Source organism: Dipodomys ordii, unplaced genomic scaffold (genome assembly GCF_000151885.1).
Source record: "Dipodomys ordii isolate 6190 unplaced genomic scaffold, Dord_2.0 Scaffold31, whole genome shotgun sequence".
Taxonomy (NCBI): domain Eukaryota; kingdom Metazoa; phylum Chordata; class Mammalia; order Rodentia; family Heteromyidae; genus Dipodomys; species Dipodomys ordii.
In genome coordinates, this window is record NW_012267247.1 from 4,778,691 (window position 1) to 4,805,208 (window position 26,518).

The following is a 26,518-nucleotide window of genomic DNA, read 5'->3' on the forward strand; positions in this document are numbered from 1 at the left end:
AAAGAGAAGAAGAAGAAGAAGAAGAAGAAGAAGAAGAAGAAGAAGAAGAAGAAGAAGAAGAATTAAGAAATGTATATATGGAAATAAGGTTCATTTTGATATATTTGATAAGACCTCCCAAGATGTCATGAAAGTCCTGGGTGACTTGAGGATCTCGGAGGACAGAGAACAAATATTCATTGCAAAGACCTCCTGTCCTCAGCAAGCATTTCAGATGAATACCACATAGCCACGGCCTGCAATAGCCAGCCTAGCCCAAGCAGTGGGCCTCTCTGTACTTCTGTAACCCTGGTTTAAACAAAGGCCAGAGGGATGCCTGCCTAGTAGGCTGAGCCACCAAAGCTCTTGGGATCAAGGGAAACAAAGGGAGAGGGAAAGCAAAGTGCTGACCAGCCCAGCAACCATTGGCCATAGGACTATAAAGAGGGGATCCACAGAGGAAGTGGCACCAGATGGAGACCCAGACTGTGCAGCGGGAGCTGGGTGAGTAAGGCCTGGGAGTGTCCCTACGTTTGCCATTCTTCTCCTTCCCCTGAACAAATACATGCAGGAGAAGGCCCAGTTTTGCTGCCTAAAGGCCAGAGCCTTTGAAGGTAGTGGAGAAGAGTAGCGGACTCTGGGGGTAGGGGAAGGAAGGTAGCCGCCTCTTGACATGGTAAGAAGAGTCACCTATATGGCAATAACCACTGCTCTGGAAACTATGACTGTGGGCAGGGATAGTAAGAAAGAAGCAGATACTGGACACAGGGACAAGGCAAGAACAGCAGAAGCTCAGAATAGAAAGAAATATGAAGCTAGCATTGGTGGCTTATGCTTGTAAATCTTTGCTACTCAGGAGGCTGAAATCTGAGGATTGTAGTTCAAAGCCAGTCTGGGTAGAGAAGCCCATGAGACTCTAATTAACTAAAAAAAAAAAAAGCTGGAAATGGAGATGTGACTCAAATGTGGCATGCTAGTCTTTAGCACAAAAGCTCAGAGACAGCATCTAAACCTTCCTGAATTCAAGCCCCAGGACCAACAAAAGAAAGAAAGAGAGAGAGAGAGAGAAAGAAAGGAAGGAAGGAAGGAAGGAAGGAAGGAAGGAAGGAAGGAAGGGAAGGAAAGAAAAGAAAGGAGGAAAGGAAGGAAGGAAGGAAGGAAGGAAGGAAAGGGCTGGGAATGTGGCTTAGTGGTACAGTGCTTGCGTAGCATGCATGAGGCTCTTGGGTTCAATTCCTTGATACCGCATAAAAAATAAATAAAATTTAAAAAAAGAAGGAAGGAAGGAAGAAAAAAAAGGAAGGAAGGAAGGAAAGAGAGAAAAAAAGAAATACAAGTTTACATCAACTAATTTCTGGGCCTGATACCAGCCAGGAGGAAGGGCCATGAGTATCTTTCCTGAATCAAGAAATCTGTGCACACCTGCCTTTCATTCTTCCTTCCATTTCTCTTCCTTCCCCCTTCCTTTCCTCCTATCTTTCCTTGTTTTACTCATCCTACCATCTTTTTTTTTTTTTTTTTTGGTCATGGGGCTTGATCTCTGGGCCTGAGCACTGTCCCTCAGCTCTACAGCTCAGGGCTAGTGATCTACCATTTAGGCTACAGCGCCACTTCCGGTTTTCTGGTGGTTTATTGGAGATAAAGAGTTTCATGGACTTTTCTGCCCAGGCTGGCTTTGAACCGAGCTCCTCAGATCTCAGCTTCCTCAGCTAGGATTACAGGCGTGAGCCACCGGTGTCCGGCTCATCCTACCATCTTTAGGTCTGTTTAAGATGGTAGTTCACAAAACTTCCATGTCCATCAGAACCCACATCTGTAAAACGGAAATAATGATGGCATTCACCTCAAAGGCTTTTTGTGCATGTAAAACATTTAGAAAAGGGTCTGACCTAGAGTGAGTAATTATTATATATTATTATTATACTTTTTCTTCATTTTCCTTCAATAAGTCTTTTTCAATATCAGCATTTCTATTTAAGTATGGAATGGGTATTCTGTCAATCACCCCAAATTCCTGGAACCTACAACTGAGGATCCTCAGCCAGGAGCTAGTCAGTAGGAACACAGATCAGCATTGTGATGAGTACTAAACAATCAGGGGAGAAAGAAAGTGGGTAGTTACAGGCTAGAGAGGGCAGAAGAGTTTCAGAGGCAGCAAGGTAAAGACCAATTGGGGATTCTGGCATTGCTACCCATGTGACCAGTGACATGAAGGGTCTAGAGAACACAGTTGCCAAGGAGTTGAGATCATAACTTGTACTTCAGTCAATGCTGTTACAGGCAAACTAGAGGATAGAAAGTACATTTGTCAAGAGGTCATGATGCTTGTGCAGTACTTTACCTGCATTATTGTTTCTAATGATTAGAATGACTGCATGCAGAAGCTTTGCCAGTGGAAAACTTGCAGCTCAAGTAGTAAACCACAAGGTCCCATCAAAGTCTATAGGACTTTGGGCCTCTTTTCCTTTCCCTATGCATTCTTGCCTCTCCTCCTACCTTAGAAGGTATATCACTGGTTTGTGTTCTGTCTTTCAGAAACTCTTCCAACCACCAAGATGGCTCAGACCAACCCTATGCCAGGGTCCTTGGGACCATGGAAGGTAAGCCCATCCTGATCACATGGAAAATGGGAGACTAGGACAGCACATGGATGAGATGCTGTCTTAGAGCAGACACCAGGGTTGCACCTGCCATGAGATGAGATGTGAGCAATAAATATTAGTATAGAGGGAAAGGGTCTACCCCACTGACACTGTTGAAGAATCTGTCAGGATGGAAGGATAATCTGGAAGCCTGTCATAGGTGAGAAAGTAATAGTAATTTCCTTGGTTGATTCCCCTCCACACTGGTAAAATCATTTTATTTTATTTTATTTGTCGGTTGTGGAGCTTGAACTCTGGGCTTAGGTGCTGTCCCTGTGCTCTTCAGCTCAAGGTGAGTGCTCTACCGCTTGAGCCATAGCACCACTTTCAGTTTTCTAGTGGTTTATTGGAGATAAGAGTCTCACAAACTTTCCTGCCCTGGCTGGATTTGAACCATGATCTTCAGATCTCAGCCTCCTGAGTAGCTAGGATTACAGGCGTGAGCCACCAGCACCCGGCATAAAATCATTTTTAAAATAGAGAAACCCAAAAGGGAATTACACCAATGGACAAACTGAAGGCCCCAAAATGAAGAGGTTTAGTTCTAAGTCATAGGAGCCAGGCCTTGATTCTGACTGAAATTGGTTAACTTGGGCAGAAGTGGCTGTTCTCCACGCCTTCCTCTGCTTCTCCAACACACTTTACCTTCTACCTTGGTCACCTCTGAGGCTAGTTCCCAGCTTTTCAAATTGTCCTTTTGCCAGATTGAAGAGTCAAATTCTAATTAAAGAAGTGCAAATGGGTTGTCACAACCCTGAATGTGGCTGAAGCTGCCAAGAAAAAAGTCCAGAGTTTCTGGGATACATATGCAGGAAGTTTGATGTAATTACAGCCCACAAGCCCTTTGTCGATTGGGCTGGTCATCATCCCTGGTGGCTATTTCTAGTATAAACCAATTCCCCCAGATCTTACCCCCTAGCCCAAGCATGCAGACACCACCAGCCAGTGGCATTAATTTGAACCCTTTTGTACCATTTATTTTGACTGAATGTCGGTATCAAGATTTTTGGAGCTAGGTGCCAGTGGCTCATGCCTGTAATCCTAGCTATTCAGGAGACTGAGAGCTGAGTTTGTAGTTTGAAGCCAGCCCAAGCAGGAAAGTCCTTGAGACTCTTCTCTCCAATTAATCACAGAAAAAGCCAGAAGTGGCACTGTGGCTCATCTGGTAAAGTGCTAGCCTTGAAAAAAAGAAGCCCAAGGACAGCGCCCAGGCCCAGGCCCAACAAAAACAAAACAAACCAAAAAACCCAACCATTTCCCCTCTCCCCCCCCTCGCACTTTGGACCACAACTCGTGTTGAAAAACACAAGGTAGATGTAGGTTAAGCTGTTAACTTAGTCTCTGCTCTTCTTGCTGTACCAGGTTCTACTTTTCTTGCCCCATTTAATCCCATTACAGATAACCATCTATGACCAGGAGAATTTCCAGGGCAAGAGGATGGAGTTCACCAGCTCCTGCCCAAATGTTGCTGAGCGCAGTTTTGATAATGTACGATCTCTCAAGGTGGAATGTGGCGCGTGAGTATGGACCTTGGCTACCTCAGCCTTCTTAATTCCAGGTCCCTTTAGATATATGGGTAGGGAAGGAGGAAGGAAGAGATGTTCCCTAGACATTAATCATTTTTCGGAGAAAATCCTGGAATAATCTCAAAATGAAATTACTATATGCATAATTTAGTAACTCAAAGCTAGAAAGGACATGAGGTTCTTCAAGGTTCTTGGTATGAAACTTGGGAGTTAAAAAATGTAAATTCATACTTGGCATTGGTGGCTCACACCTGTAGAACCAGCTACTCATGAAGCTGAGATTTGTGGATCTTGGTTCAAAGTCAGCCCAGGCAGAAAAGTCCCTGAGACTCTTATCTCCAATTAACCATCAGAAGTGGCACTGTGACTCGAAGTGGTAGAGTGCTAGCCCTTACCAAAAGAGCTCAGGGACAGTGCCCTGAGTTCAAACCCCAAGACTGACAAAAATAAATAAATAATATAAACAATATAATTTTAATTTATAATAAGTTTTAATTTGTAATAAATTCTAATTTATAATTTTTTTGCCCCTCCTGGGGCTTGAACTCAGGGCTTGGGATCTGTCTCTGAGCCTCTCTGTGTTCAAGGCTAGTGCTCCACCACTTGAGCCCCAGCACCACTTCTGCTTTTTTTGTTTATGTGGTACTGAAAGATTCATGCATGCTAGGCAAGCACTCTACCACTAAACCACATTCTCAGCCCCAATTTTATTTTATTTTATTATTATTTTTTTGGGTCCAGTCATGGGGCCTGAACTCTGGGCCTGGGCACTGTCCCTCAGCTCTTCAGCTCAAGGCTAGCGCTCTACCACTTGAGTCACAGCGCCACTTCCGGCTTTTTTCTTTTTGCTTATGTGGTGCTGAGGAATCGAACCCAGGGCTTCATGCATGCAAGGCAAGCGCTCTACCACTGAGCCACCTTCCCAGCCCCTCAGCCCCAATTTTAATTAAGTAATTATTTTTGGGGGGTATCAGTTGTGGGGCTTGAACTCTGGGCCTGGGCATTGTCCCTCAGCTCTTCAGCTCAAGGCTAACAGTCTACCACTTGAGCCACAGCACCACTTCCAGCTTTTTCTGTTTATGTGATGCTGAGGAATTGAACCCAGGGCTTCATGCATGCAAGTCAAGCACTCTGCCACTGAGCCACCTTCCCAGCCCCTCCCCCCAATTTTAATTTATAATAAATAATACAAATCATTTAATAATAGATATAAATCTCTATGTGAATAAACATATATTGACATGTATGTATACCAAAATTCAATGGGGATGATGATTTTTTCAGTAATCAGATCTGTGCACTTGGAACCCTGAGTTCAACAAAAAATATATATGTATATGTAAGTACACATACACACACACACACACACACACACAAATTCAGTGGGGTGGGGCAGTGACTGTAATCAGATCTGTACATTTGGAGCCTTAAGTCTACCTAGGATTCTTTCAGAACAGCCACAGAACCCTCTTGCCTATAGAAAACAGGTAAAGAGACAACAGTCATATAGCAGCCTCCCCCTGAGGTCATATAGGCTTTAAACACCATGAATGAACACAACTGTCTTTGGCAGCTGGATTGGTTATGAACATACCAGCTTCTGTGGGCAACAGTTTGTTCTGGAAAGAGGAGAATACCCTCGCTGGGATGCCTGGAGCGGGAGCAATGCCTATCACATTGAGCGTCTCATGTCCTTCCGCCCCATCTGTTCAGCTGTGAGTTTGAAACTTCTGTTTCTGGGCACAGGGATGGGGCAAAAGAAGGTGCAAACTCTTCAATTATGCTGGATGTGGCAGGGAGGATGAAAGTGCAAAAGAGAAAAAATTGTTCTTTTTCTTGAAGTCTGTCATTAATTGTACTCTACTAGATAGTATTTTCTTAAGCTGAAAGTATGGATTTTCTTACAGGCAGCAGGAAGCACATACTCAAGAGAACAGTCAAAAGTGCTATAAGACAACTAGTGGAAGACTTACCATGTAGTGCACTAAGTAAATCTTTGGCTAGTTAAATATCAATCTGTGATAACACACAGAGAAATATGCCAGGCATGAAGGTGAGGAGATGATGGCAGGAAGATGGCAATCTAGGTTGGCAGGGACAGAGAAAGAGAGAGGGGTGGAGAGAGGAGAGAGAGAAAGAGAGAGAGAGAGAGATCCTAACTGAAAAAAACCCTCAAAACAAAAAGAGCTGAAGACATGGCTCAAGTGCTGAGAACTGCCCAGAATATTTCTCCTCCCCCAAAGGGAACAAGATATTTAAGTAACTTCAATAAGTGGGAGCAACCAAAGAAATAGATAAGACAAGTCTTCCAGTATCTCCTACCTGTATTGCTTCACAATTGTCTTCTTGCTTGTAAATGCATTATTCAACAAGGCATTGTAAGGTTGTAAAGCTTTGAAAGACCTGAGTGCTCTGTATTAACTAATGTAGGCTGCTAAAGAGGAAGAAAGAACTGGGTGTGTTAGCATATATTTGAAATCCCAGCGTTCAAGAGGCTGAAGGTTGAGGACCATGAGTTCAATGCTAGCCTGGACTACATAGCAAAACCCTGTCTCAAAAAAAATTTTTTTTACCCTGAGGCCAGGGCTTAAATCCAAGATCTTTTTTTTTTGGTTTTGTTTTGCTGGTTGTGGGGCCTGAACTCTGCCTGGGCGCTGTCCTTCAGCACTTCAGCTCAAGGCAAGCTCTCTACCACTTGAGCCACAACACCACTTTCGGCTTTTTCTGCTTATGTGGTGCTGAGGAATCTAACCCAGGACCTCATGCATGCAAGGCAAGCACTCTACCACTGAGCCACTTTCTGAGTCCTCGGCCCAAGATCTTCTTTTTTTTTTTTTGTCGGTCGTGGGGCTTGAACTCTGGGCCTGGGCGTTGTCCTTCAGCTCTTCAGTTCAAGGCGAGCGCTCTACCACTTGAGCTACAGCGCCACTTCCGGTTTTCTGGTGGTTTATTGGAGATAGGAGTCTCCCGGTCTCTCCTGCCCGGGCTGGCTTTGAACCGCGATCCTCAGATCTCAGCCTCCTGAGTAGCTAGGATTACAGGTGTGAGCCACCAGCGCCCGGCCTCGGCCCAAGATCTTATACTCACTTGGCACTCTACCATTTGAACATATTCTCCAGCCCTACATTTTGCTGGTTCAGCAATGGAGCCAGACTTTTATGCCCAGACTGGCCTCAAACCATGATTCTCCAGATCTCAGCATTATGAATAGCTGGGAATACAGACGGTGAGGTACTGGCATCCAACCTCAACACATAAAAAAATTAAAAAGACAACCTTCAGAGATTCCTATTATTGGGAGTAAGGACTAGATGAGACATTTCCTATGATTTGTGATTGTCTCATTTTAGTTATTAATGACTTCAGCTTAAAGTCACACTAAAATTCATCTGGTAGAGAAGATAACATATGTGGCTCTAAGCCTAAAAGTAATTTCCTATCTGTAATTTCTTTTTCTTTTTTTTTTTGGGTCCAGTCATGGGGCCTGAACTCTGGGCCTGGGCGCTATCCCTCAGCTCTTCAGCTCAAGGCTAGCGCTCTACCACTTGAGCCACAGCACCACTTCCGGCTTTTTTCTTTTTGCTTATGTGGTGCTGAGGAATCTAACCCAGGGCCTCAGGCATGCAAGGCAAGCGCTCTACCACTAAGCCACCTTCCCAGCTCCCTATCTGTAATTTCATAGCATTTTTTTCACTTAATGTATAACTGACATAATAATATGCAAAGTGTACATTTTCATCAGTTTTGAAAAATATACTCATTTAACCAACAATCTAACCACATACAGAACAATGTTATCACTCCATAAAATCCTGATACTGTTTTCAAGTCAATTGCTCCCCCACTACTTTCTATCCAAGATATATCAATATTCTATATCAAGACTAATTTTGCCTTCTTACTTGATGTTATTTCCAACACATGTTCATATATCTATGTTTTACTTCTTGTATTGCTCTGTGAGGTATTTTTCCACATTAGATATTGTCACAAAATAATCAGTATTTTAATATTTTAACAGGATTGTTTTTCTTATAAAGAAATCCCTGCATTACCTGACTCTAACATATACTAGTTGCACAAAGGTGTTTCATTGTGACATTTCCACTCATGTATAAAATGGATCCTGAGTTACCTGAATCTTTTAAATTAATGGCTATGTACTTTCTTATAGACCAGAAAGTGTTTTAATCTTGAAAAATGTGTCATGAATCAAAAGATGATAACCTTAACAGTACTTTCTGAATTACAGAATCATAAGGAGTCTAAGATTACCATCTTTGAGAAAGAGAACTTCATTGGACGCCAGTGGGAGATCTGTGATGACTACCCTTCTTTGCAAGCCATGGGTTGGTTCAACAATGAAGTTGGTTCCATGAAGATACAATGTGGAGCGTAAGTTGAAAAACAGAGTTCAGGACTGGGAATGTGGCCTAGTGGTAGAGTGCTTGCTCCTAGTATGCATGAAGCCCTGGGTTGGATTCCTCAGTACCACATAAACTGAAAAAGCTAGAAGTGGTGCTCTGGCTCAAGTGGTAGAGTGTTAGCCTTGAGCACCTGAAGCTCAGGGACAGTGCCCAGGCCCTGAGTTCAAGCCCTAGCACTGGCGAAAGAAAGAAAGAAAGAAAAGAAAGAAAGGAAGGAAGGAAGGAAGGGAGGGAAAGGAAGAAAGAAAGAGAAAGAAAGGAAGGAAGGAAGGAAGGAAGAGAAAGGAAGGAAGGAAGGAAACAAAGAAAGAAACAAAAAAAGAAAAAAGGAAGAAAGAAAAAGAAAGAGAAAAGAAAGAACAGAGTTCAAGTACATTTCAAGTTCCTATGGGTGTAAACCTTGTGAATATTAACACATTAAATCATCATAGTATACCAGATCTCAAGCACTGGCATTGTACTGGTTTGCTTATCACATTGTAGTTATTATTTTGAATCTCAAGTTGTGCCAACTAACACTTGTTAGGTTCTTCTCCTAATGGAAGTATTTATGTAGAATAGTTTGCCTTTTCTTTTTTTCACTTTTCTTTTTGGTAGAAATGAGGTTTGAGCTCAGGACCTTGCATTTGTTAGGCATGAACTCTACCACATAACTCATGTTCTTAGGGCTGGGGAGGTGGCTTAGTGGTAGAGTATTTGCCTAGCATTCATGAAGCCCTAGGTTGGATTCCTTAGTACCACATTAACAGAAAAAGCTAAAAGTGGCGCTGTGGTTCGAGCGGTATAGTGCTGGCCTTCAGCAAAAGCAGCTCAGGGACCATGCCCAGGCCCTGAGTTCAAGCCCCAGGACTGGCAAAAAAAAAGCCGGGTGCCGGTGGCTCATGCCTGTAATCCTAGGTATTTAGGAGGCTGAGATCTGAGGATTGCAGTTCAAAGCCAGCCCTAGCAGGACAGTCTGTGAAACTCTTATCTCCAATAAACCACCAGAAAACCGGAAGTGTCACCGTAGTTCAAGTGGTAAAGCTCTGGCCTTGGGCTGAAGAGCTGAGGGACAGTGCTCAGGCCGAGTTCAAGCCCCATGACAAAAAAAAAAAATGTTCCTAGATCTTTTTGCTTTACTTATGTTTCTGACCAAGCAAGCCAGGATTGTGATCCTTTTATCTGTGTAAGCTGTGCTACACTAAGCCCATCTTATTGAGATAGGATCTTGTTTCCTTGAACTTGAGGGCTCTTGACTGGCTTTCTTACTCTACTACTTGAGCCACACTTCCAGTCTGGCATTTGCTAATTTCCTGCCATTGGCTTCAAACTGTGATCCTCCGATCTCAACCTCCTGCATAGTTAGGATTACAGGCATGATCCACTAGTGCCTAGTGGGATCTTCCATCCTCAAATCTGTCTTCTGAGTAACTAGGATTACAGGCAAGAGCCACCAGTGCCTGGTTGGGATCTTTTTTGAAACCCTGTCTTGCCTCAAACCTCACTAATTCACCGTCCAAGTACCTGATAGGCAAGAGCCATCATGTCCAGTCAACAAGGCTAACTAGTTGTAGCCTTATGATGTTCAATATGGCTGTTTTCTAAGCATAAAAGCATGTTAATGAGGCCTAAGTTTTGGGATATTTATCAGGTTCCTAACTAATTTTTTTGTTATGAGCTGTTTTAATAAGCAATGTGCTTTCAATTTTCTAGCTGGGTTTGCTACCAGTATCCTGGATATCGTGGCTATCAGTATATCTTGGAATGTGACCATCATGGAGGAGATTATAAACATTGGAGAGAGTGGGGTTCTCATGCCCAGACTTCCCAGATCCAATCCATTCGCCGTATCCAACAGTAGTGGATTAAAAGCTCCAAGAGAATTCCTTGAGCATGAGACCTTGCTAAGCACTCTGTAGAGTTTTGTTCTGCTCAGGCACTGCTTCCAATGTTAGTTGCTGAAACCCATAATAAATGTCATTTAAAAAAACAAAACTTTGTGGACCGAATTGCACTTGTATGGTAAACATAAACTTCAATAACTCTAATGCCCTCACCTTTTTTTTGGAGATCATGTCTCCAGGCTGGCTGCTGGGAAGTGCACCACTCAGCCAAATTCAAATTGTTTTGTCCTTGCAAGTTACCAGGAGGAAAATTATTCCCCGTCTTCCCCTCCTCCCTTACCCTGGTCGTGGGCCTTTAACTCTGGGTCTGGGTGCTGTCCCTCAGCTCTTCAGCTTAAGGCGAGCTCTCTACCACTTGAGCCACAGCCATTTCCGGGTTTCTGGTGGTTTTATGGAGGTAAGTATCACAGACTTTTCCTGTCTGGGCTGGCTTTGAATCGCAATTCTCAGATCTGTCTCCTTGAGTAGTTGGGATTATAGGAATGAGCCACCAGTGCCCAACTATTTAATTCCCCATCTTTTTATTTTTTTGATCGGTCATGGGGCTTGAACTCTGGGTTTGGGCGCTGTCCTTCAGCTCTTCAGCTCAAGGCGAGCGTTCTTCGGCTTGAGCTACAGCGCCACTTCCGGTTTTCTGGTGGCTTTTTGGAGATAGGAGTCTTGCGGAATTTCCTGCCCGGGCTGGCTTTGAACTTCGATCCTCACATCTCAGCCTCCTGCATAGCTAGGATTACAGGCGTGAGCCACCAGCGCCTGGCTTTATTCCCCATCTTAAAAGTACTCAATCCAAATATTACCAATTTTTTGGTTTGTTTTTTTTCTTGTCAGTCGTGGGGCTTGAACTCTGGGCCTGGGCGCTGTCTTTGCGCTCTTCAGCTCAAGGCGAGTTACTGCTTGAGTTACAGTGCTGCTTCTGGCTTTCTAGTGGGTTATTGGAGGTAAGAGTTTCACGGAGTTTCCTGCTCGGTCTGGCTTTGAACGGTGATCCTCAGATCCCAGCCTCCTGAGTAGCTAGGATTACAGGCGTGAACCACAAGAACCAGGCTCAAATATTACATTTCTATAGTAACCGTTTACGTACCTTTTTGTACAATTCCCTCCTTTGATCTTAGCAGTTATCCCTAACCTTAGCAATTAATGCTAAACAGGAAATTTCAACATGCCTATTGACATACTATTTCCACAAAAGTTGCTTAAATGGTTAGCTCAACTTTGATTTTATATTTTAATTGCAAGAACTTAAGGATTAATATCCTCAAAAAGTCAGACAAGCTGCTCTGATAGCTGTAAGTACTGTAATAGCCTGTATGATAAAAAATAAAAGTGGGGAAGTGGCGCTGTAGCTCAAGTGGTAGAGCGCTCGCCTTGAGTTGAAGAGCTGAGGGACAGCGCCTAGGCCCAGAGTTCAAGCCCCACGACCGACAAAAAAAAAAAAAAAAGTGGGCTGTGTATGTGGTTCAGTGGTAGAACACTTGCCCAGAATGCATGAAGCCTTGGGTGTGATTCCTTAGTACCACATAAACAAAAAAAGCCGGAAGTGGTGCTGTGGCTCAAGTGATAAGAATGCTAGCCTTGAGCAAAGCAGCTCAGGAAGAGTGCCCAAACCCTGAGTTCAAGCCCCCAGGACTAACTAGCACCAAAAAAAACAAAAACAACATAGTACAATTTACATTTAAGTCCTTTGTATATCTGATCCTTTGGAGAAGTCATTATCAATGTCACATTACAACAGTTTTCAGTAAAGACTTAAAGCACACACAAAAAATAACACAAGCACTTCATAAGCTTTAAAAATTTTTTATTCAACAATGTACACTTATTGTCTCTTAATTTGATCTACAAATCTCGTTTTTTTCCTGATAAAATAAGGAAATCTGAGTATGGTTGTAGACTGTAATTTATATATTTAAAACACTGAACATTAAGACATCAATAAAGGAAGATCATGTAGCTGATACTTCCTCATAATCCATGACATCAGAACAGCTATAGCAAATATCTAAGCATTTAGCAAAAGGGCAAATTTCTGGTCACTGTTCTTACATCTAAAAAAGAGCTATCTTTTATTTTATTTTATTTTTTTTTACTGGGCAAAACAACATTAAAAAGTATTTGAGGGGGCAAATGAAAAATAAAACAAACCCTAACTGTAATCCACTAATTATCCTTTCCACAAATTAAGTAGTTAACCCAGCTCCCAAGTGCCTATGCACACAAGACAATTACTTTGCTCCTCCAGAACATTCTAATACTAAACATAAAGTGAACTACTGGCAGATGCTTAATAGTAGCCAAAGCCATTTAAGATAATGCCTTGCTACACTCCTCCATTTCTGCCTTTTAAGGCCTTGCATTCATTATGGGCCACCATTTGAATCTTGACTAGTACAGTTAGATACAGGAGGGTTCCGCCCAATTTTCAAAATCAACATATATCAAGAGCACACTTCATGAGATTAGAAACCATCTTCTATATATAGGAAAAGCTATAAAATGGAAGTTTTATATCTAGGAGCATGGGGAAAATACCATTAGGAAGTCTTCTACTTAAAACTTATTAGCCTCTCTTACAAAGTTCCTAAAGAGATATACTAAGTATCTTTTAAAACATGATTTGACAAGACCTGGCCAATACATCTACACAACCTTGTAAGTACACATACATGTGAAGTAAAGCTATTTAGTACATGCAAACTGTAGCAACTGAACCAAATATGCCCAATTACTAAATTTTTTCTAATCACTTTGGGCAAATTTTTAATAAAATACACATTATCTTTAAAACAATCTGTGCTTTGATTTTTAACCAACTGAATGATACTGATATCAACATTCAGCAATTGAAAATTCATGCTTAAAAAAAAAAAGGTTGGCCTACCTTTTAAACTAGCTTTAAGACATACAAAATGTCACAAAGCTCCATGTGGCAAAGGTCTTTCCTTCATTTGTTTGAATTACTATTTTTCATAAAAGGAAAAAAAAAACTCAGGAAGAACATCCAATGGTTTGTAAAGCTGATAAAACTGCCCTGTTTCAAGAAAAGCCCTTAAAGAGATACAAGTCAAGCTCATTTAAACTGAACTTTTATTAAAATAGGTGCCAGTTTCCCTCTCTTCTAGTTCCACTGATGAGCTAGCCCAGAACTATAACTTTGAGCCATGTTTCTGAAGATGGTAAAGCTAAAAACAGTAAAAATAATGATAGGTCACTTTTGGTAATGACACACGAATTAAACTTTCAAAATATGTGCATAGCTTTATTCGTCTACTTAGATCTAACCTCTTCACGGAGCTTCAGCGAAAGTGTGCAAAATGCATTTCTAAAACGTAATGCAAGCAAAGCTTTTCACATTTACACTGGCAGGAAATACAGAAAAACTAACAAGTCACATTAGGGAGAATTCAGATTTTTTTCCTTTAATGACAAAATTGCACAGTTTATTATTTGAGACAATTGTTGCAGACATAAATATTTAAAAATTTCTAAGCAAGGTGCTTTAACAATAAAAAATTTTAAGTTAGAAAGAGCCAATAACTTGGATCAAAGCTCATACAGAATCCCAAATTAACATGGACTCCATCATCTCCCTAAATTTTGCAAACGCTTTTAATAACACTTTTTATAACACTAAAGGAGACAGCAAGCTGAAACTTTTTCAAAGCACACAAGAAATGGTGTTATCACATTATTTGAAGGTGCTGGGGGCGGGGGGGGAAAACGGGAAAGGGAGTGAAGAATTCTTTTTACTACTTCTCACTACAGAACAGCCACTAACAAGACTAAAAACAAAACAAAACAAAAAAACCCGAAAGTCAGTCACTTCCCTAGTTTGTAAAATAGTTCCAGTTTGAGAAGATCTGTAACTTTTGAACAGAGCACCAGTAGCGCAACAGAATGAGCTTTCCATACTGCATAAAAATTCGTGAGGTGGTAAGAACCATCAACTATTTCAGGCATTACTACATGGCCTTTCAATTTTTTTTCAATATACATGCAAGGCACATTGATATAAAAATAGATCTCTGGCCAACAAATATATTAAATAAGCAAATTAAAATTTTGGCTCTGCAATATTGGCAACATCAAAATATAACCAGATAACTTTGGACCACAAATCTTTCATATTCCTCCACCTCATCTGGTGTTCTCTCATTATTGTTCTCCTATTATTTTGGGTTCCATCTCCTTCACGTTTGGGTATGTGCTTGAGAAATGACTTTTTCTTTTGTCAAGTAGCATTCTTAACATACTTAAGTTTATCACATTAAGTAAAAAATGCTAGAGAAGTAAAACATTTTGAAACTTTTGAGTGTATGTAACTGGTACAGAACAGTATTAATTCTTCCTGCACACAAAACCTCCAGCTAATGTAAGTTAAATTGTCAATTGTTTTCTAAAAGATCAATAACAAGTCAATGATACTATTTTCTTTAGGTCATTCTTTCCAATTCTTTTTGAGAGGCAGAGAGGGAGTAATAGAAACAAAGCTAAGATTTAAAGTATTTTCAGTAGTAGAAGACATTTTAAGGCCAAAAAATGTGTTAAACAGAATTTTTATTTTCCCAAGTTATTGTCCTTCATAGACCAATACCAACGATGATTAGTTACTTGTACTAATTTCCTCCCAAAGGGCATTATAAACTTCATTCACTTTTGTTAGTGGCTGTGCTACAGAAAATGTATCAAAGCAAACTATGGTATATGTAATGTATACAGTAATGTAAAAAGTGCATCACATTCTTGATTTTCAGTTCTCATAGCAGCAGCAGGCTTAATCTAAGACAGAAAACAGTTGTTTTCATTCTAAAAATGCAACAACACCTAATGAAATGATTCAAGATCTTGAAAAGGATCCTCCTCTATAAAGGATAAATGACAACAGAATAATAAACAAGGGCAAACTAAAAGCATTCAATCATATTTACATATTAAAACCACTTAACACCAGATCTTTACATCTAGCAAAAGAAATATATTTTAATAAAGCAGACTCTACTAAAGCAGTTATCCCTTTTATGAGCCTTTGTTTAGCACCTGAGGAAAAAAAGGGCTTATGGTAAACTATGTAATTTACCTCAAAAATTGGTTTGTTGATCTGTAGAGTACAATTTTAATAAACTTAAAGCAAAAACTGAACTAAAAAACCCCCAAAGCTATAGCTATTAAGGCTGTAGAAAAGGGATACTGCAGAATTATAAAATGGCTTTAGAACTGACATAACAAAATTTTATGAGTAGGGAAGTCTGACTTAGCAATCACATCATGTATAGATTAGCTGTTCATTTCCAGCCTTTAACTGCTATTGGACATCCCAATGTAAAAGCAATATAACCTTGACTCACTGGATGTTGATTACAGATGCTGGCATTCTTTAATTTAAAGCTGGCATTCTTTAACTACTTTAAGACCTTTCTTGAGCAGCAAAATAGTGTGAAATTTAACTCAGTAAAGCAGTGTTTTTGATCGGAGTCGACAGATTTATCATTCTTTAAACCAACTCAGGGTAGTCCTAGTTTTCATATACCTTAATAGCTTTTGGTTAGAAAAATTTTAAGATACCCAGAAGTCCAACTTTTTCACCATGAAATAATCCTGATGCTTTGTCATTAAAAATAACATTGATTTTAAGAAGTTAATCTATGTGGCTCTGACAAATTTAAAGCAGTACTTATGCTTCAACCTCATCCTCTGCCCTTTCAAAACATTAACTATTTTGAAAGGGAGATAAGCAAATCCTAACCTCTTTCCTTCAAAAGTCTTTAATTATGGTAGGACTAATACACAACATCCTATCAGTTTACCTTGATGTATGTGGTATCAACATGCCTTATCATAGAAACTATTGTCCAGCGTATAAATTTTCACCCCACAACAGTGTTATCAGTTCTCCATGGGTAGCTATTAAGAAGGCTCAGGTATTGAGTATACATATCCAAGGGCTTAACTATACCCAAAATCCTTGGAAATTTGACTTTTAATCAACTTCTCTGAAGAAAGTCTTGCAAGAATGATTCTTATTTGATGAAATTTAAAACTGAGTAAAGTCCTTTTTAGTTTCCTTGCCTGTGGCCATTTGGTATATAACATACAATGTCACACTAAATGGCTTTTTCTGTTTAAAGTTTACCATTACAAAAGAAAAATTAGAAGCAGAGTGTTGAAAGCGATTACCTAAATCCCAGCACTCAGGCATTCAAGGTCAGCCTGAGATATACTGACTCTGTCCCCCCAAAAAGTTAGTCATTAGATGCCTCTGATATGGATTAGCAAGTTTAAACAGCCAAGTATGAAATAACTGCTGCTATGTCATAACTTGTGAAGCATATTTTTATATTGTGGACAACTCCCATAGTTGCAGTTTACTTTCCTAAAATTTGTTATTTGAAAAAACAATGCAGCACTTTTCCTTTTATAAGCTTTTTGCAGATTGATGACTAGGTAAGCAGATGTTTAGGACAGCAAAATTCTAAAATGGAAATTCTCTTAACCTCTATTTAAAAACCAAAATAAGCTATCATTTCTTGTCTATCCTCTCAGAAAGTAGAGAAAGGCTATTAGAGATGTTGTAAATATACTTTATGTGAAGAAGAGGGAAAGACTGCAATTAACTTCAGCAAGGGGGGAGGGTAGTGAATAAAGAGAAAGATAAATACACCCTGTCTTTTGTAGGGAAAGGAGATTCAAGACATCTACACAAAAGTGAGTGGTATGTGACACAAAAGCCTACAATCTTAAGACAAATTTAAAAAGAAATCTTCACCCATAATTAGTATCTTCATAGCTATTAAAAAAATAGGTCACAATTTAATTCTTTAGTGCCATTTTTCAAATACTACCCCCTTTTAAGTATTTAAACCAACTGACTTTATTCTTGTAATGAAAACAAATGGCACAAAATAAATACAAGTTTCATTCTCTGAATACTAATGTCTTACACATTCATTTACTAATTCTTTATCTCCATTTGTCACACATACACACACACACACACACACACACACACACACACCTGTTTCAGTCTTTTTAATAGAGGGATGTTAAAAACGCCCTCTAGACTGTATTTGGTTTATGCTACAGTACTAATACTCTGAGTTGAAGGAAAATTCTTTATACCAACAATTACATATTGTTATTTAAATGTGCTAAATTAATCACAGCTGAAGTTTAAAAAGCTTACACAAAAATAATCAGAAAAACAGATCAACTCTTAAGATTTTTTTTTTAATAAGTGCTCTGTAAGGAATTGTGTGAGGACCTAAGGAGAAAGATTGCAACAAGTAGAGTTAAGTATAACCAAACAGCACAAAGGAGATTTGTCCCAAAGTCCTGCTTGTACCTAGGCAATTAAGTCCATTAAATCCAATGCCCCCAAAATACTGACAGTTAATATGATGGGGCACAAGGATTCCCAGAAAGTTAAGAAGCATTTCTAACTACTGTACACTTCTAACCATATCAAGAAAAATTCAGTGAAGAAATCAAAGTGAAATGTTGCATTGTTTCGTGTAGAAGTGAGACTCAAATATCCTTTGGACAAACAGAGAAGGAATACATTCTCATTTAGGCTTCTCTGAACAAAAGAGTCCTGAGGGATATGGAAAGGGAAGTAAGAAAGTGAAAGCTTTCTAAAGGTATGTAAATTAACTGTTGCTTCTAAGATAAAAGCCCAATTTGGGGGAGGTTTTTTTTTTTTTTTTTTTGGATATATGTTCACTCACCTCCATTATGTCACAAACCCAGAAAGTTTCTTGTGAGTTGTGAGACAGAACTTTGAAGTTTCAGGCAAGCAAAATGGACACCGAAAAAGGGGGAAAGGGTAGGGATCTGGCCCTAAGGCGACAAGTGGTTACACAAGGCAATTGAACACACAGAAGAACTTTAAAACCTGTAAAACAAACTGGAGCCTTTTTTTCCTCTTTTAATCAAGATTATTATCTTTTTTTAAATTTTTTTTGAAATTTTTTATTAAAAAAAAAAACACAAAACACAGACTTAATTCCACTTCAGTATGTGGTATGTTGCATTTTCCAGTTTGTTCAATGCTTTAAAGCTCAAGGATGCCTCTGCTTTCAATTGTACATGGGCCTGAAGCATCCTAGCTTTTGGCAAGCAGGCAGGAGACTCAACAAAAATCAAAATAGGAACAAGGCAGACTAAATGCAGGGCACATCTGTAAACATATTATACATTGAAAAATTACAATATATCAGTAAAAGTGATACAGTTTACAGGTGAAATGAAAACTATCTGAAACTGGCCTACCACAAGTTTCTGAACCTGGACTGATACAATAAGTTATATATATATATATTATGTATAAAAAGTTTTGTTTACATCAAGTGGAATTGGCAATCCATGCTTATACTTTTTTTAAATCTAAGCAGGGCAGGAATCCAGACTAAAAAGATATTTTCTCTATGTTCAGCCCAACAACTTCTTTTGTAAATTACTTGTTAAAACTCTCAATCAACAAGAAAACTCATCCATGCTACAGTCGCTCAAAAACTAGACATTTCTTAAGCAAAATGATAGAGCAAAAAGTAGTTACTTTCTCTCCAAATATCAAGGGATCCAGTCTATTTTTATTAGAAGACTACAACTCTCTTTATATAAATGCCCTGCTATTTTACCAGTATTTGACATACATGGATATACTAATTTCTCTGCATGTATGTGTGTGATGTGATGCTATGTCAGGCCAGAAAACTTGTTATGTCACCAACATCACCCAATCTTAAAATTGGACCCTTAGTTTTTCTGCGCACACACACTCTCTCTTTCTCTCTCTCTCTCTCTCTCTCTCTCACACACACTCACACACAAAATTTATTTTTAGCATGCTATACACAAGCTGCAGTGCAACAGGATGGCAATGTGATGATAAGACAGGGCTAATGCTCTTCTCTGCCCAAAAGAAAATTTCCAAAATTTCACATTATTTTCCTTAAAAACCCATTTTGCTCTAATAATAAAATATATTTATTAAGATATAATTAGAAGCTAATAAGCTTAGAAGTATAATTTGCATGAAAACAGCTTCTATAAGCAGGGTTTATTACCTCCTTACTGGCTAAAAACATGAGAAGTTTTTCTGGGCTCTTTTCCTCTCCTTTTAGATTTTGCTCAGAAATTAAAGAGAATTTAAAGAAATGTACACAAATTTCTTAGATATTTGATGAAAAACAAGAAACTGCACATTTAGTGTTAAGAGACAGAGAGCAAGTCTGGAGCACCTACAGTTGAAAAGCAGAATATATTTTTGCTCCCAGTTACACAATTACATTAAAATATGGGCACAGGAATACTTTTTCCATATCTAAGCCAATTGCTTGTTGTGCAACTTTTCTTTAAATGATACTCAATATATTCTTCAGTTGTTACCAAAGTTTAACATGTAACCAAAGCTAGTTAACTATGTATCCATCAACTATTCCAGAATTGTAGATAGAACTTGAAGCCCTCCCCTATCCCACCCCCCCAAAAAAAAAGAAAAGAAAAGATAATATTTCCCCAACACCCCACAGAGGCTGCTTAACTTCTGGCAAGACATGCAAATTATATTCGCTAAAAAAAAAAAAAAATACACCCTGCAAACTTCAAGGCATTTATCCAGCATTCTAGCAGGGCTTAAAAGTAAAACCAAAAGATCAGGGAGGAGTAGGGGGAAATGTTGAATCATTCTGGGTTCCCCGTGATTAGTGTATCACTTTAGTCACAGAACAAAGACACAGAGATATTTTAAGTGGATTTGCCTTTCCAGTGGGTCACTTGTTGCCCAAAGTGATGACAGCAGGAACTTTAGAACCACGCTTGTTAAGTCTGTATTCATTAATCACTTGCATTCACACTTAAAAACAAAAACTAACAAAAGGAATTAAAACAAAAAACTATTCAGTACCGGAGATTAAATAACCATGTGTAGTCTCTTGAAATAAATTTGATTCCTTAAGAAGTCTAATTACTTTCAGTTGCCTTTTTTTAAATAACTATATATATATATGTATATATATATATTTGTATATATTATCCTGTGATTCTACTTATGGTTCCTCTGCTGCGTTGAAGATCTAGGAGCATAAAAGCCTTGTGTCCCCCATGAACGGTGGCTCTAATGCTGCAGAAAGGTTACAAATAGGCAGTCTGGTCCTTCATTGATCTGGACTATCCATGGCTTCATTGTAAGTGATTATCCTTTTGGGATCTGGTGAGAAAATTAAAAAAAAAAAATTAAGAATGAGGTCTGGAACACCAAAATGCCATTCATGTAAAAGCAAACACCAATTAATCAATATTTAAATTGTCCTTGTTTTATGTGTTTCTCTTGGTTATGAAAGTATTTAAAAGTGAAACAAGCAAAATATTTAAGTCATAATCAAATACTAAAAGCAACACTTAGATTTACATTTTGTTCTCTTTAGCAAATGAAGTCCGTTTTCCTTTTTGGGGAATAGGGTAGAAAAAGTAATGAAGTTAAGACAGAGTTTCACTATGCAGCCCAGGCTGGCTCAACCTCACCATTTTCCTGTTTCAGCTTTCATGTAAGCTAATATTACTATAGTGTCTCCATGCTCAGTTCAAATTAAAATTTGTTATTTTAACTAATATATTCTGTTCAGCAAAGTATATTTAAAGTAAAACCTAGCACCAAACATTTCAAGTTAAACTAGTTTGGCAAAACTACCTATTATATAGTCCCCTAAGTATGACTTGCTTACTCTTTATTTCCCACCAAACTACTACCTCAAGTCTTCATTCTCAACAAAAGTAAAAGTCGGAGCTGGAGATATAGTTTAGAGATAAGAGCATGTGCTTAAATTTAAGAGGCACAGAGTTCAATCCCCACTACAAACAAAAAGAAAACAAATATGGATCTTCTGAGTTCAAAATATAAACTGTGAAAAGTACATTTGGACAAAGAACATGGGGCCACTATAAATTACCATTATTTAGCTAGCTACATTCTTCTTCTGGAAAGACAGTATTTTTATTAGCTTTATTTCTACTAATCCTAAAATCTTTTTACAAGTATATACACTTAACCTGACCTGTGGAATAAAAACACCTTTGTACATCTACTTAATAATAATAAAGCATATATACTGTAGTAAGAAATAGATCAGTAAAATTCAACAGAAAATTGTAAAGGTCTGAAAATTAATATTGAACTCAAGCTCATCCTAGCTTAAGAATTTAGTGTAGCTTGGTGCCCCTGGCTGAAGCCCATAATCCCAACTACTCAGGAGTCTGAGATCTGAAGACAGTGGTTGGAAGCCAGCCGAGGCAGGAAAGTCAATGAGACTTTTGTCTCCAATTAACCACCAAAAAGCCAGAAGTGAGCCAGGTAAGCTGGTGGCTCAAGCCTGTAATCCTACTCAGGAGGCTGAGATCTAAGGATTATGGTTCAAAGCCAGCCCAGTCAGGAAAGTTTCCATGAGGCACTTATCTCCAATGAATCACTAAAAAACACAAGTGGTCCTATGGATCAAGTGGTAAATCACTAACCTTGAGCACAAAGAGGCTCAGGGACAGTGCCCAGGCCCTGAGTTCAAGCCCCACAAATGACCTAAATAAATAAATGCCTGAAGTGGAGCTGTGGTTCAGGTGATAGAACATCATTCTTGAGCAAAAAGCTCAAGGATAGTGCCCAGGCCTTAAGTTCAAGCCTCAGAATTGGCACAATAAAAAAAAATAAATATAAAATCTTCTAGAGTTCAGTATGGAAGTTCAAGGGTCACAACTGGCAACTTGCCATGAAGGTAATATTCATAATAGTTTTCATTCTTAGTGGTATTAGTACAGACATTAGGTATTTCTACTTTTACAGGGTGTAATATCTTTTAGGTTTCCCCCCATGTGTTGATTAAAAAGGTTCATAGGTGCCCGTGGCTCATGCCTACTCTTATCTCCAATAAACCCGAAGTGGTGCTTGTGGTTCAAGTGATTGAGCACTAGCCTTGAGCTGAAGAGCTGAGGGACAGAACCCAGGCCTAGAGTTCAAGTCCTAGGACTGACCTTCCTCCCCCGCCAAAAAAAGGTTCATAGAAAGCATTCAAAATGACTTAAGTTTGTAGCTTAATGACTTAAGCTACAACCATGTTAGACAAAAGACTTGATATTACAAAGTAAGGAGAGCCAAGTGCCAGTGGTTCATCCCTGTAATCCTAGCTACAAGAGGCTGAGATCTGAGGACTGTGGTTTGAAAAGCCAGCCAGGCAGGAAAAGTTGGCAGACTTTTGGTACTCTTCTACAATTAATCATAAAAAAAAAAAAAAGAGCTGGAAGTGGAGCTGAAGCTGAAGTGGCAAAACACTAACCTTGAGCAAAAAGCTCAAGGACAGCACCCAGGCACTGAGTTCAAGCCCAAAAGACTGACACAAAAAGAAAAAGTTGGGCACAGGTAGCTCACTCCTCAGGAGACCAAGACCTGGAGGATAGATATTTGAAGCCAGCTGGGGAATAAAAGTACTCCAGACTGCATCTTGACTTAGTCAGCAAAAAAGACAGCCTGAAAGTATGGCTCCATCTGGTAGAGTAGCACCAACTATAAGATCAATAAGCTAAGGGCTGGGAAGGTAGCTCAGTGGTAGAGCACTTGCCTTGCATGCATGAGGCCCTGGGTTCGATTCCTGAGCATCACATAAGCAAAAAGAAAAAAGCCGGAAGTGGAGCTGTGGCTCAAGTGGTAGAGCGCTAGCCTTGAGCTGAAGAGCTGAGGGACAGCGCCCAGGCCCAGAGTTCAGGCCCCACGACCAGACCCCCCCCAAAAAAATCAATAAGCTCAAGACTCTTTGAGTTCAAGCCCCAGAACAAAGCAAAAATAAAGAGAAAGCAATGTTAAGCAATCAGAAGAACTTATATTTTAGCCCTAGATCTAATTTTATTATATAGTAAGCTCTGTGGGCCTCAATATAACACGTAAAATAATGTCTTGTAGTTCAAATAAAATTCTAATATTCTAGAAATTTCATATTCTTTGAAACCTATTTACAGATGGGTATATGATTTAATTTTATTACACAATTCTACAAATCTGAACCCATCAGTCAGTAACTAGTTATCCAATCAAAATCTGAACTCTATTCATATTCCATACATCACATTTTAATATGAAGGCAAGTGATTAGTATAACTAATTTTAATTTCTTGAAAATTCTAAATAGGAGGTTCAAAAGAGGGAAAATATGCTATTCTTTATATTCCTGAGCATCTTTTCAGAGAACATAGTCTAGAAATGTTTTCTGTAATAGCATATCTTAGGGCTAGAGATGTGGTTCAGGTAGTGGAGCACTTGCCCAATACGCAGAAAAATAGTGCCAAGTTCAATCTGCCCTAGGACTGCAAATAACTAAATAAAATAGCAAATTTTTCTCAAACTGTAAATTTCAATTCTTAGGCTATCACTGGTCAAAGTAGAAAAACATTGTTCCTAGATTACAAATTATATATTCTATCATTGAGCTATATCTTAATCTTCACAATCAGAAGTAGAAAAAATTTATGTTCTTCATTCAGCAGATGAAAAAAGTTCTTTTATCACAGTTTTTTTTTTTTTAAACTTACAATAGTACCCCATCCTTAGCAGTTCTGGTATGGCAGCAGCTAGTGACTTTTGACTAGTTATTAAATTAACACAAAATATAAAGTCTATTTATTAGGTCGCTATTAAACTAAAAATAATGAGTTTTGGTTAGTATTAGCATTTCAAGTAATCTATTCTTACCTTGCTTCTGCAAATTCCAAATAGACTCCATTTCTGCAAAGAAAAAAAAAACACTTTCATATACCAAGTTTCAAAGGAGTCTATGAGGCTATATATTTTCATTTTAAATCTAAAAAGTCTAGATTGATTACTGCTTGGCTTGAGATAGGGTTGGAAAATAGCATAATTCTATGAGGTGCAAACAAAGCACTGAAATTTTCAAGTAATTCTTAAGTGCCATCAAGGGTGTCTTAAGTGTGTTGATTACAAAGTCAATTATCTAAAATTAGCACAATTTTATCTTCCCAAATAACCAATACATGAAGAAATAAGCTATAGAGGGGCGAGGAAGGTGGCTCAGTGGTAGAGTGCTGGCCTTGCAGGCATGAGGCCCTCGGTTTGATTCCTTAGCACCACATAAACAGAAAAAGCAGAAGTGGCCCTGTGGCTCAAGTGGTAGAGCACTAGCCTTGAGCTGAAGAGCTGAGGGACAGCACTTAGGCCCAGAATTTAGGCCCAGGACCAGCAAAGAAAAAAAGAAAAGAGATATAGATCAAATGCTATTTCTTAAAACAGCCTGGTGTTGATTAAATTTACTGTTTCATTAGTTCAAGCACCTAGGAAAGCAAGTAGAACTGACCTCTAAACTATACCTCCACTCTTTATTTCAAACAATAAAGTTAAAAATGTTCATCCATATCCACTTGTTAACGACACTATCCTCATCTGCTCCAGTTTCATCCACATGTCTACCTCCTTACTTTAACATTGCACAGTAAGGAAATATATACATGGCCAAACAGTAGTCAAACTAAGTCTACTTAGCTAGCACACAAAATTTCACAATAGGCATCTTGGTAACAACAGCAAATGGCTATTACACTTCAAAAGCTAAAGAATTGTACCTTGAAAGGAAATAGAGATTAAACAAAACCACTCAGTAAAAGGAAAACTAAGCCATACATTTTTGGGGGTAGGGGTGGGGGTAAGGGCTTGGGCAGTTGTTAGGAAAGCACTCTATTTCACTTAATCCACTCCACAACCCTTTTTGTGTAGGTTAGCACCTAGGCTAGCCTGAGTTGGGACCATATTTGTACTGCCCTAGGCTGGCCTGAATTGGGACCATATTTGTACTGCCCTGCACATAGCTGAGGATGACAAGGGGGCGCCACCATACCCAGTTATAACTTGAAATGGAGTCATGAATTGTCTTTTGTACAGACTGGCCTTTAACCAATATTGCCTCCCAAGTAGCCAAAATTACAAATCTTCAGTCACTGCTCAAGACATACAACTATCATTTTAACAAAAAGACTATTATTCTCTATATAACTCAATCCTATGTAACTGTATAGTCTGATTTATTAGCAATCAAAAACAATTAAATAAAAATAAAATTGGAGCATTAAGATGGCATATAGTTGGACATAGATTGCAATTATGTCATAATATAACCTCTCCAGGAATTGAAAACAAAAAACAAAAAGTATATAATTAAAAATTATAATGTTCTTGTGATGGTACACATCTGTAACCTCAGCTACACAAAGGACGATAAGGATCAGGTCCAAAGCCAATTCAGGGCAAAAACGTAAGACTTTATCCCAAAAATAATTTGGCTTGGCTCAAGTGACAAGACTGCCTGCCTCATAAGTGAGAGACCCTGAGTTCAGACATCAGTATCAACAGAAAATTTTCTTCTCCTGAGAGACCTAAAAAGGGAAAAGAAGCCAGGTGCTGGTGGCTCATGCCTATAATCCTAGCTACTCAGGAGGCTGAAATCTGAGGATCACCGCAAAGCCAGCCCGGGCAGGCAAGTCCGTGAAACTCCAATAAACCACCAGAAAACCGGAAGTGGCGCTGTGGCTCAAGTGGTAGAGCACTGCCCTTGAGCTGAGGAGCTGAGGAACAGTGCCCAGGCCCAGAGTTCAAGCCCCACAACCCACCAAAAAAAGTGAAAAGAACTATCATCAATTTAATCTTTAAGAATATACTCCAAATATTGTTTCTAATTTCATTAGTTTTAGACAGTATTCTAAAGATAAACCTTGTCTTGGTTGATATAACTGAGACAAAAAACCCAAGATATTCATTTTTAAGTTTGCTTACAAGGATAAATCTATACCTAATAATTCAATCTTTCATTTCAGCACACTGAACTTACTATAACAGTTCCCTTTCCCTGTCTTTGCCCTGTTTCTGGAGGGGGAAGGATATTCAGTCACAAGTTATTGTACAAATCATACTACTTTAAAAACGAATGAGCTGGGCTGGGAAGGTGGCTCAGTGGTAGAGCGCTTGCCTTGCATGCATGAGGCCCTGGGTTCGATTCCTCAGCACCACATAAGCAAAAAGCTGGAAG

The 26,518-nt window shown here is 39.0% G+C and overlaps 2 protein-coding genes across 2 annotated transcripts in view; one reads left to right on the forward strand and one right to left on the reverse strand.

Annotated features, from left to right (window-relative positions):
- The first annotated feature begins 437 nt into the window (after window positions 1-437).
- Cryba1 (crystallin, beta A1) lies at window positions 438-10,543 on the forward strand. The gene is made up of 6 exons (XM_013016421.1): window positions 438-483; window positions 2,515-2,579; window positions 4,020-4,138; window positions 5,721-5,862; window positions 8,400-8,542; window positions 10,267-10,543. The coding sequence occupies exons 1-6, from the start codon at window positions 453-455 to the stop codon at window positions 10,412-10,414; spliced, it is 648 nt and encodes a 215-aa protein (XP_012871875.1). The 5' UTR covers window positions 438-452; the 3' UTR covers window positions 10,415-10,543.
- A 1,695-nt stretch (window positions 10,544-12,238) lies between these two features.
- Nufip2 (nuclear fragile X mental retardation protein interacting protein 2) overlaps window positions 12,239-26,518 on the reverse strand; it is a 33,146-nt gene continuing 18,866 nt past the window's right edge. The window contains exons 3-4 of the mRNA XM_013016452.1: window positions 24,178-24,210; window positions 12,239-20,658 (exon numbers count right to left, since the gene is read on the reverse strand). Of these exons, the coding sequence (XP_012871906.1) occupies window positions 20,606-20,658; window positions 24,178-24,210 (86 nt within the window). The 3' untranslated portion in view covers window positions 12,239-20,605. The remainder of the gene's footprint in view (window positions 20,659-24,177; window positions 24,211-26,518) is intronic.